This window comes from Protopterus annectens, chromosome 17.part0 (genome assembly GCF_019279795.1).
Source record: "Protopterus annectens isolate FY-2018-M chromosome 17.part0, PAN1.0, whole genome shotgun sequence".
In the NCBI taxonomy this organism is placed as follows: Eukaryota; Metazoa; Chordata; order Ceratodontiformes; family Protopteridae; genus Protopterus; species Protopterus annectens.
In genome coordinates, this window is record NC_056751.1 from 351,826,655 (window position 1) to 351,839,500 (window position 12,846).

The 12,846-nt window shown below is 39.8% G+C and overlaps 1 protein-coding gene across 2 annotated transcripts in view; it reads right to left on the minus strand.

The window, feature by feature from the left end:
* Positions 1 to 12,846, minus strand: part of TSG101 (tumor susceptibility 101) — a 935,600-nt gene that overhangs the window by 121,267 nt on the left and 801,487 nt on the right. For both annotated transcript variants that reach the window (XM_044059389.1, XM_044059390.1), the window contains one exon: positions 9,605 to 9,844. In XM_044059389.1, the coding sequence (XP_043915324.1) occupies positions 9,605 to 9,844 (240 nt within the window). The remainder of the gene's footprint in view (positions 1 to 9,604; positions 9,845 to 12,846) is intronic.

The window sequence follows — 12,846 nt, forward strand, 5'->3', positions numbered from 1 at the left end:
AAAGCTGCCCAGGTTGGGTCCTATGTGGAAGCTGAGGTATCTTATTGAGTGCTTGTCCATTTTTATATGGTAATACGCATCTTGAAGATCTACAGAGCACATCCAATCATCTTCTTCCAGAAGAGGAAGGACAGACTGAACCGTGACCATCCAGAATTTCTCTGTTTTTACAAATTTGTTCAGTGTGCTGAGATCCAGAATCGGTCTCCAGTCCCGTCTTTTTTTGCACCAAAAAGAACCTTGAGTAAAAACCGGATCCTATCTGGTCTGGAAGGACTGTTTGGATGACTCTCTTTCTGTAGCAGCTTTTGGATTTTGTGTGCTGCTGTTTCCCTTTGACTGGGTGGAATGTCGGGTAAGTCTCTGGATGAGGTTGGACAGAGATGAAAGGGGATGCGATAGCCTCTGGATATTATCCGTTGTACCCAAGAATCGGTGGTAATGTTTCGTCAGGCTGTTGGGTACAAGGAAAAACGACCCCCCGACTACTTCCAGAGGTGAGCAGTCAGGCAATGCTTCTGGGGCATTGACAGGGTTGGCCATAAAAAGAATCTCTGGAACCCCAGTTTCACGTGGACCTTCTGTGCCCCGAAAGGGGAGTCTTCCATTGGAGTTTCCTCCTCTGCCTGTAGGGGAGAACTTGGCACTTGCATCATGGAAAGAGCCCTCTGATTTTCTGTGCCACATCATCCTGCTCCTCTGATTTCTGGAGTAGAATCATTGAGGAGTGGAGTGTCTGACACCAACAGCAGATAGGGTCTTGCCATCTTGTTCGCCATGCCAGCATATCTTTAACTTTAGGGCCAAACAAAGAAGTGGCCTCGATGGGGGCATTCATAAAGGAAGCCTTAAAGGAATCCGCAAAGTCACAAAAGCGCATCCAGGCATGTCGTCTCATGATTACACCTGTGAATGCCACTCTAGCTACTCCTTCCACTGCGTGTGAAATAAGACGCATGGAAGAATTGGATATGGATTCTGGGGTTGGTATCTGAGAAGCTACATTGTCACAGACCTCATCAGGAACAGCTCCTACCAAGGTTTGAGAGAGATGGTTGATAAGATCCCTCTGGAGTCTTATAAAGTGTGCCAAATAGTTCAAGGACATTATGGCGAAGGTCGATGAAGCAAACACACGCTTCCCGCGTGTGTCTATCATCCGGGACTCCTTGTTGGGTGGATGGACAGTCTGGCTCTCTTCTGTCAAATCTTTCTTGGTTGCAGCCGCCACCACCATGGCATCTACTGGAAGACCTTTAGACCAATAGGGCTGCTCAGCTGGGGGAGAGGAGATCTTGTCAGGCCTCCACGGTATAGCTTCCAGGGTGTCAGGAGCCTTCCATGCACGCTGGACGATGAGCTGGACAAGCTCATTGGCCAGTGGGGTAACCCAGGAGGTAGGGGGCCGGGTACAAAAGGCCCGCATAAATATGGATTCCTCTGAGGAAGGATTGGAGGACTTCCAGTCTCTCCTCCGTCTTAGGATCCCGAGGATGTCACCAAAAGACACCTCATCAGAGGGTGACCGTGGGGACCCTTCCCCATCATCAAAGTCCGTACCTTCGGTCAAAGATTCCTCAGTGGAGTCCATGTGCTTTCTCTTGCACGAAACCTTATGATGTATTTCCTCAGTGGGGAGTTCTGGGGAAGACTGCAAAAGGGGGGGGGGTCTCCTGAGGTCCTTATGCCCGATGGTTGTGGCTTGTGACAGTTGCAGCACAGAGGGGGAAGAGGACTCTGACATGGGGGGGGGGGGTTGCCAGCAGAGGCAAGCACCTTCTCCATGGCCTGAAAGGCCGGATCACACAAAGAGGGATGGAAGCCCAGAACCGAGCATGACAACCTCAGAACCGGGGTCAGACCCTGCTCCAATGAGCAAACCACAGACCAGGAGTCTCAAGACAGCTGTGGAGAGTGAGGAAGGAAGGATTCCTGCAGGGTGGCTTAGAAAAAAATCGGCATGGAACCAAGAATGCCCTCCCCCATGGCAAAGCCGCTAGCTTGAGAAGAGCCCAATGTCCAGTGCACTGAGGGCCACAAAGACTACTCCGGCTCCAAAGTGAGGTCCACTATTGGGGTTGGAGGGAGGGAAGCTGCTGTTGGAGGAAGGGGCTTTGATGCTTGCGTGGAAGTCAAAGGAGGAGTGTACATTGGAGTCTGTGGAGAAATACATTCACCTTTAAGAGTGAATGTAGCTTTAGACTGTGGAGCGAGACCCCTGGCCACAAGCAACTGCTCAACAAGCCGCAACACATCTTGTTCAGAGAGGCTCCTGGTTGACCTCATAAAGAAACCTGAAGGCGATTCTTGCCTTTCTAGAAAAGGGCTGTATTGGCTGCCAACATACGGATCCAAAGGAGGAGAGTACTTGGTCCTTGCTAGTTCGAGTGGTGCAGAGCCCGGAATTGAGGGTGTCTGCACTGATGAGAATGATGTCGAGGTAATCTGCACCGACGAAGGCAGCGCCACAGAAGTCAAAGGTGTCTGCACCGTAAAGGCAAGTGTCTACACTGATGAGTACGGTGCCGTCGAGTAAGGTGTCTGCACTGGTAGTAATGATGGTGCCAAAAGGGACTGCACTGAAGAGCATGTCTGTGCCGAAGGTGTCTGCACCATAGAGGACAGTATCGTCAAACTTGGGGCCAAAGGAGATTGCACCAATGGTGCTGAAGGAGACTGTACCTGCAGAGATGGTGCCGGTAAAGGCTGTGACGAAACTGTCATAGCCATGTCTGCACCAGGAACTCCGGTGCCGGTGGTGATAAAGAGGAAATAGCTGGAGCAAGAATCAACTGGGGCGGTGCTGAGCCTGGAGGCAAAGGGTCACAGGTGGCAGCGGCGGACTGGAAATTTTAACTTTCTTATGAGTCGACTCCCTACGATCTCCAGAGGGAGATGAAGTGAGCAACCTCGAGGAGGAAGAAGAATAACACCTCTTATGGGATTTAGCAGGAGGGGGTGTGCCCTTCGATCCAGACAAAGGCTCACACAGAAAGGGTTTTTAAGGAGGCCTTTCAAGATTAACTTTTTCTTTCTTTCACTGAGAGTCCTGGTCGAAAAATTTCTACAAATCCCACACGGGGGATCCACTGAAAGGTGAAAGACATTCAGACGTGTAAGTCATGGCCATTGGAAAGTGGTAACTTATGGCCGCAATCCTTACACTGTTTGAAACCAACACTACTTTTCTTGTATGACATAATGATGTGGAGAAAAACAACAGTACCGAAGAGTTAAGAAGACTACCCAAAAGGGTAAGAAGAGGGAAAGGAAGGAATACCAACAATGGTAATGAAGAATTACCTCAAAGGTAAGAAAAAAGGTAATAAAGGGAAAGAAACTATAGGGAGAGAGTCTTAAAGATACGATAGAGTAGGAGTATAGAAATAGCAACTGATTGAAAACTTTTAAAGCACTAACAATGTAGAAACTTTTAAAAATTATTCACTTAGCTGAGAGAGAGTGGTTTGGCACAGCTGTACAACAAAACAGCAAACGAGAACTGAGGTAACAGGGAGCAGAGCATTCTGGGTAGGATCTCAGCTCGAGAGTTTTTGGCCGATGTGAACTTGGTATAAGGCTGGCTCGGTTCCATCCATCAGTAAGAAATGAAAGAAGATTAACAACAGCAGATCATAAACTTATTACTTAAAAATAAACTTGTAAAACAATAGAGGTTAAGCACTTTCGTCCACCGGTAACTGGACTTCATCAGAAGAATTACCCATAAGTTAAGAAGCCTTTTTATACATCATACTAAATTAATTTATTACATAATATTCAAATTAGTAAAATTTCCTCAGAGTGCCAGCATAAACAGCTACTATGGTGTAAAACCTGCTGGTAAAAACATGTAACAGTTACAAAGAAATTATTTACAATATGCAGCGCACTTGAAAGATTACTACAGCTAAAATTAAAAACATTTTTTTCTTTTTTTATATAATACTCAACTAAAAATTTTTCCATACCCCATGTGACACGCATGAAATGCGTACCCTGTGGCACCAATGCATAATTACCCAAAATAATATCCAGCTTTCAGTTTTAGTATGCTGGAAACTGAAACATTTTCATTTAAACCTGGTGGCTAAATGGCATTGGTCCTAAGTTGCCATTTAAGTTTTAAAAATTTAAGAAGTAATCACTTGGTCCCCCCCCCCCCCGCTCACCTAAGTTAACTTGCTCAATAATGCAAATCTTGAACTGGTATGTTGGGTTGGATTTGATGTGCCTATATATGGCATGGTTTTCATCTTTCTTCTTGATGTCGTATATGTGTTGATATATTCTTTGCCTGCATTTACATTTATGCATAACTCTAAATGCCTGTAGTGGAACATGTAAACCTGCTACTAAGTTTTATGTACCCAAAACCATGTATATTAAAGGAAGAACCTTCTATGACATACTTGCATTGATTACAGTTTCTGTCCTAGACCACTCTTCCCTTATTTTCATGTCTTCCCATTCTTTCCAGTATCAATTTAAAACTAGGAGCTTTTTTGTATATCACTACTGGTCTTTTTCCCACTACGCTAAGGTGGTCTGGGTTGACTTCAAAGATAGTCCAGTTTCTTTCTAAAAGTCATCAACTACATTCCATTGCTGAATTGTTTGCCACTTGGTCCCTCTACTGTGTCGCCCATTCTATCACTAGGGGTGGAGAGTGTAGCATTAGATCTTCCTAACAGTGGGATAAAGTGCCATGAGGACCTCTTCCTACAGACTTCATCAAAGATTTTTTTCTAAAACAATTCTGGGTATCTCCTCCATGCAAACATACATTTAAGTGTTTCTAATTCCACCTGGAAGTCACCATCTCCAGACATCATTCTTGCTAGTCTCATGCATTGCCCCTTTACAATCAACTTTTTTTAATGTAGTGGATGCATACTCTCAAAGTGTAACAGAGAGTTGGAATAACTAGGTTTCCTGTATACAGTTGAATCAAATCCTCTCTTTACATAATTTTTGATATGTGTTATATCCAAAAAATGCACAGTGTCCCCCTGAATATCCATGGTGAATTTCAGGAAATCTGTGGTAGTATGCAAATAGTCAAAAAACATATCCAATTTGTCTAAAGTGTCAATCCAGAAAAAAACATATCATCTAAAAAACGTCCATAGAATGTCCAGCAGTCCTTGAATTCTGAGTTAAGCACATAGTTCTATTCCCAATAGGAAAGGACCATGTTTGCAAACATGGGGGCAACTTGTGTCTTCTGCCGAAAGTACTGGCCCGCAAACGTTAAGAAGTTGTTTTCTAAGACTACTTCAATGAGTTCCCTTAGCGTATCCAGCTTTCTTTGGCCCAGTGTAGTGTGTAAAAAAAATAATAATAGTAATTGGATGAAGTACTTAAGAAAGGATATTTATTCAATATCAGGCAAGGATGGCATAGGATATAAAATGTACAAGAAATTAAGGGATTGGCAGAGTGTTTTGTAAATATTTTGAATGAATGGTTGGGAGAAAGGTTTGATTATGAAGAATTATGTAGTGGGATATTAAAATGTATATAGAAGAAAGATGAAAAGAATGAAATAAAAACTGGAGACCTATCACATTAAATAATACAGACTATAAAATTTTCATGAGAATAATATAGAGGAGAATGGAAGGAAGGACGAAGGACATTATGGAAGAAAATATACATGGTATAAAAGGGAAGAGATGCCAGGAATTATTACTGGTGGTTTAAGAAATCATGAATGACATTATAAGTAAAAGGGAAGGTATGAAACTTATGGTGGGTAATTTTAGTAAGCATTTTGATACAGTAGGACATGATGCTTTCTGAAACAGGTAATAGAATTAGAACAGTGTCTATGTCAGCATATCAAAATAATAGAGTGAGTGTTAGTGAATGGGTGGCTGAGTACAGAAATATGTATGAATTGTGGTATAAGATAAGGATGTCAGATGAATGGGATATTGTTTACATTAGTAATGAATGTGATAACGAGTGAAGTAGTTTATAAAATGAATTACGCTAGATGCACGATGTAAAAGGAAGTGGTGATTCCAGTAGTTCTGACATATGCAGATGATTTAGTTGTGGTTGTTTAAGAGTAAACAAATGGATGAGGGAAGTTAGTTTGTCTGACTGGATGTTTAAAGGAAATGGGAATGACCTTAAATAAATGTACAAGTAATGATATGGGTGATATTGTGATAACTGGAGGGGTATATTTTTCAGTGAATGAAGTATTTTTGTTACTGATAACATTATGAAAAATGAGGTAGTTATGAGGCAATGTGAGGGTTTGATAAAAGAAATGAAAGAAATACATCTTATGTTGAGGACTTATAGAAAGGTTTGCCATGAATTCTGTTTTAATGGGAAGACTAGCATCTATAGCAAATGTGTATATGATCCCAGAAAAAAATGAAAAATAAATAGTGCAATTAGTGTTTTCTTTCATATGGGATTCAAGATTAAACAGTGAAAATGTGTGCTGTATATGACTGAAGATGAAGAGGGATTGGGGTTACTAAATCCAGTTGTTTATTCTGCTTCTTTATACTTATTTTATTTTATTTATTTTTTATTTTACATTTGTTTACCGGGCTAGTCCAACTGGATATATGTCCATTTTCAGTGGAGGCACGGGGAGAAAAGTTCCACTACAAACTACTAAACAATGTCAAGATATACATAATCTACAAAAATAGAGAGAAAAAAAAAACATATGCAATAACTTTGAAACAGGTTGTATTAACTTTTGAGTAAACTCAAAAACCTAGGATGGTAAAGAGAAAGAAAGGATAAAGAATATTAAATACTTCATTAGAGTATGTAGAAGAGAAGAAAGAGAAAGGTTGTTAAGGAGTCAGATAATGATGCAAAAAAAAGAGAGCTAACCTGGGTTATGACAAGAGCATAGCCAATGCATATTTAGGAAGGATTTTAGTTTAGTTTGAAATTGGGAGAGTGATGTTAGGGATGTAAGTTCCTGTGGTAACTTGTTCCATATTTTGCCAACTGAGTTGGAAAATGTGGAGTCACCTGCTGAGTTTTTGGATCGGGATGTTTGGACCAGTATTTTGTTGGTGGAGCGTAGATGCCTCTGATTGTTATAGGGTGTTATGAGGGTGGAGAGTATTGGGGTGTTTTCAGGGTGATGTCGGGCATTATGGGCAATAGTGAGTTGATAGTATTGTATGAGGTGTGGTAGTTCCATCCACCCAAGCTTTTTGAGATTTAAACAATGATGAGTTCTATATGGAGAGGCAGTTGCAAATCTGGCAATATTATTATATGATGAGGTAAGTTTGCTAAGATTATGTTTAGAGAGATTTGTGTATATGGAGGAGGCATATAAAAGGGTTGAGATTAAGTGAGTTCTGGCTATGGTAGTTTTGGCTTCAGGAGTAAGAAAAGATTTGATTCTATAGAGAGAGCCTAGTTTTCTGTTGGTCGATTTTATTGTAAGATTAATATGATTGTCAAATTTTAATTGATTGTCAATAGTGATACCCAAGAGTTTTGTTGTTTGGTCAGGAGAGATAATGGTTCCATTATCAGATATTAGTGTGAAATGGATAGAGGTAGACAAGTGGGTGGGTGAAAAAAGCAAGAGTTTGGTTTTCTTGGGGTTAAGGAGAAGGAAATGATTAGAGAACCATTGTTCTATAGTTGAGAAGGTTTTTTGTGTGAGAGAGTGGAGTTCTGATTGTGTTGAGGCTGCACAAATGATGGTAGTATCATCTGCATATTGAATACAAGTTGTTTGTGGAGTAGCTAGATGAAGTTCATTAATGAAAATGGAAAACAAGAGTGGACCTAAAATAGAGCCCTGAGGGACTCCTATAGTGGTGGGGAGAAGATCAGAGAGTTGGTTGTCCCATAGAACTGCTTGTTTGCGGTTGTCTAGGTAAGATGTGAACCAGCATAAGGCAAGATTATCTAGAGAGAAAGATTTTAAGCGATGGAGAAGAAGCTGGTGATTTACCATGTCAAAGGCTTTGGACAGGTCTACGAAGAATGCTGAAGAAGGAGTATTATTGTTACTTACATAGAGATTAAAGTAGGTAAACAAACAGAATGAGAAATTAATAGTGAAAAGGTTTAAATATATTCATGTAAAATTTTGCAAGATGAGAATAAGAAAAAGGGATACAATTATATAAATGAAGAAATGAAAACTTATTAAGGAAAAATAATAGGGAAAATCAAATTTGATTATACAGAACAGACTAGAAGGGTGTGGTATAATTATGATGAATCAATACTATTATGTAAATCCATAGGAAAATTTACCAGAAGTAATAAAAGCCATTACAGTAAGAAAAAAATGGTGTACTAAGATTCTAGAGTATCAGGATTTCCTATGGAGACTTGTCATATATAAGTTACTGGTAAGGGGAGATATGCCATATAAAAAGCAAGTCAAATGTGTGTGTTTATTCTTTTGGAAAGAAGAGACAAAGGAGCATGCTTTTTGAAATGTAAAAGTATGGTTGAACTCTAGAAAAAAGTTGCACGGAGATTTTTTGTGAATATTAAACAGTATAGATATGAATACAATTATGGATACTAAAAAAAAGACAAAAAATATGTGAAAAGGGTAGATAAGATTTTATGTAACATGGGTTACTTGGTTCAAAAGACTGAATGGAATTGTGTTTAGTGGGAAATGGATTTTGACTAAGATATTGTGAAAAATTAGATTATGATTGTGGAAGAAGGAGCTGGGGGCAATTATAGAAGAATGATGATGATGGTACACAGGAATGTGTACATATCTACCTGTACATATGTACACATTGCAAATATCTAAATAATGTTTTATGCTGTGTTAAAGAATCTCTATTCTTTTCAATAAATCCCATGGGATATTTAACATCCACCTGATTTACCACCAAATGAGGCAGATAGGACCACAGTTTAATGTTTCATATGAAGAATGGTACACTCAGGAGTGCAACAACCTGTTATGCTGCACTGCAGTTTCAATTCTGGAAAATTAATATAATTACCTGATGTGGGAACAGAACTCACAGCTTTATGATCTTCAAGAAACAAAAGTGAATGTGCTACCTGTTGAGCTACTGAGACTGTTACACTACTCAATTAGTGTACCACAATACAACATTAGGCAGCACTAAGTGTTCCATTATTGTCTGTAACATGGTGCACTACAAAGGTGAAAGCTGTTCCCAAGGAGCATCCAGGTCTAGAACAGTGGTATACTGTACTACATAATCAAAGTTACTATCCTGCACTGACAGACTAGTGATATAGCACAGCATACAAGAACATGTCATGTCTCTGGTGCACAGGAAACAAACAGAGGCACCGAAGGAAAAAGTAAACCTTCTCTAATATAAAAAATAATCTGTTGATCACACACAGATCAAGGGTGTATGATGCACTGTATACTTACCAAGGATATTCTTTATCTCAAAGTTTATAAGCATTGAGCAGACCACCTGAGCTGTACTTTTGTAACCCAACGGACTGTAAAAAACTCTCAAAACAAAAAGGTCTGTGCTGCAAGAGATCTCAAATAAAATCATGTGCATCATATCCTTCTAAATATAGTCAAGTGTTAACAGCTACTATGAAAGTTTTCAACAATGTCATCAAACATTACCTTTAAGAAAACTTCAAGATCTATAACACCACGTCTCAAAGCTTCTCCCAAATAAAATATTGTGTCTTCTATAGCATTTTCTTCTGCATACAAATTCAGGATCTGTTTATAGAGTGGAGCAGTTGGGACAATGACATCATCAATGTCATTATTTTCTGACTGACTCTCCATTTTCTCCAGGGCTTCATTAAGCTCTTGATCCTTCTTTTTCAACAGTTCAATATTTTTGTCAACCTCAACCTAATAACAAAATTCAGAATTAATGTTAGTGCTAGTAAGATGGCTGAAACAATGCAGCACAGAACAAGTGGGATAATTGTACAGTTTCACACCTAACAAAACCTGCTGATATGCATGTTTCTTTCCACTCATAGTCAAGTTAATGTAAAGCTTCACTTACACTAGATATTCATCACCTAAAAACAGGAGCAGCCATGCAACTATAACACAATGGGGCTCAGTATATAACAGATTGTACTAGGTATTACCAACAGTATTGCTATCTAAACATGCCTGTAGGTAAGAAAACAGAGGTCATATAAGGCACTCATCTTAAAAACTGATCCTTGTGGGTGTCTTTCCTGCAACATATACAGATCATGGATATTTATAAAGCCTTAGGTGTCACTACTCTTTTTTATTATCTTCATATATATTGTAATCTTTACAAATTGTGCATACCTCTTGTATGGTGCACATTTATTTTGCATCAATCTGATTGTGCATATCTCTCGTATGGTGCACATTTATTTTGCATCAATTTGATTGAACATCTATTTATAGTTTTACTTATTATAAACTCTAACCTACAACTCCTTTAAGTAGTCAATGCTTCCAGAGAATTAGCTTTACAATAAATGTATGCCAGTTACAGTTGTAAGAGATTCATTCCACTGCCTCATCTACCTCTCAGTCCTCCAGGGCAGTGGAGAGATTTCAGCTAACTGGAGACAGGGAGGGGACAAGTTACACTGCAGCAGTGACCATACTACAACACACATCTATATTAATATTGAGTGCACTATCATGGCTGTGCTAGGTTTTTCATAAGAGTCAGTGCTGATTCCTTGTCTATGGGAAGACATGGTCAGCTGCATCCACGTTGTGGTGTTGGCAGTATTACTATACTCTGCAGGACTACAGTAATGAAACTTGTCCACTTCCTGGACTGAAGACCCAGCTTGCAACATTCAGAAGAGGTGGGTACAGTGGTCAAGGCAGCTATATGACAGACAGATATTCTAGGCCAATACATTTCTAATATATGCTGTGGTGGTTGCTGCCCTGGGAAAGTGAGCACTCACAGAACCCTCTCAGCTTTTCCACTGATCTTATAACTGAAAATAACCCAACAGGCTAGGCATTAAATATTTGCTTGGAAACTTGCTTACTTTACTTGCCTGACATGAAAGACACCAAGAGATGATGTGACTGTCTGACTTCACCTGATTTTGCTACACAATACTTGAGCTGTCTATGCACATCTATTAAGTATAATATCCTCTCATTTCTCTTTTGAAGGTTGAAATAAGAAACAAGTGGTTACAGGGCCTAATTCAATACTAATAACAACTGTACACTGGAAATGAATGAAGGTCAGTTCTAATACTCACCATGTTTTTCTGAAACATAATGTAGGATACCCCCCACAGGCTTGAAGCTTAAAAAATTATTTGAGCTAAACAAAAGCCTCAAAAATAAATCTTCCAGAAATGCAACTTAAGTGCAACTAAGGTATGGTGCCCAAATGGGGGCTAGGATTACTTTTTCCTCAACAAAATTAAGGTTGCATTCTTTACTCAGGTAGGACAGGTAGAAGGACTATACTGTCTTGACCCCAGAGAAGCTATTAAAATGAGCCTAGCTTTGTCCCCTTCCTCCTCCTTTTTGGGATGGATGGGAAGGCATATAGGAGCCTCTCCTCTCAAAGGGATGGAAAAGATATTCACTGTCAGCAGTTCCCAGCATTGGTATCTGGAACTTTTTTTTTTTTCAGATGGCAGTTCTCTGATAGAAAAACAGCTATCAAAAGTGATCCTAAGTTATGCCTCTGACTCTGGAAAACCTTGGGATCCAGTCTCCAGTCACAATTCCTGGATTTTAACCTACTCAGCTAGTCTACCACTATATTCACATGTGAAGGGATGCAGCCACCCAAAAGATAAGGACCTAGTCAGGAAGCTATCTCCCAGGCACTCAGTGTTAAGTCTGGATAGCTGGAATAACTAAGCACCCCTGCCCCTCTAAAGCTTAGTTTATATACAACTTCAAAATAATGCCGTTTGTAGCAACTTTCAATGTCCCCAATTGCCAGAGTGCCTTGAAAACTACTACGATTAGAAATTAGGGCCATCATCTTGTTATGTTGAAATGAGGCTTCACATGACCTGTATCTGCAGCTGCCCATGCTAGATCTGAGGAGTCTGTGATTAGTATATGTGTATCTTCTTGCACTACAGGAAGCATATCCTCGTTTAGTACTTCTTGATATCTTGATTGTTTAACACTTGTTGACATCAACAACTGAATTTCAACCTGATGGGACAAACTAGGGGTAACAGTTTGTGCAATGTGTGACTGTGTTTCACACTCACACATTGAGAAACTATTTGCTTTATGTAATCTTTCAAGAGTTACAATCAAGAGGAGCATTTGCATGCAGACCAGTGCTTTCAAGAATATGCAGGCTGACATAATTGCCTTCTGTGCCATGCCTGAAAAGGACTGTTTAAATTTAATGGCTGTGTACTCTTGGTGGAAATAGCCTGTTTTGTTCTTTATCTTGTCAGGCTTTTAAGAAAATTTTTGTTATCCCCAGAATCACATTCCATCTAAGCAAGTTTCAGGGAGAAACATACAATTGTGTAAATAAACTTACCATAACAGTAGGTGCTCTAATAGATCACTTCTGCAATAGCCTAAGCTATTTAGATTCTATCCTGCCAACCAGACAGCTTTTCAAAGTCTAAGGGCAACTTCCACATGCTCTGTTAGGAGCATGAGTACAGATTCATATATGCTGACTTATGGGTCAATTCCTAAACCTTTTAGGCTGAAAGGGTGAAGGTTTGAGAAACAGACGGAGTCCAATAACCATGGAAGAATGGTTCAAGCAAAACCTGCTCCGACTCTAGAAAAGATATTCATTTTGTAATGTTTTGTGAACCTGTGACTAGAAGACTATTTAATCTGCCTCTAGAATGGATTAGAGCCAAGGACCCTTGAAAAAGGCTCAAGAGGAG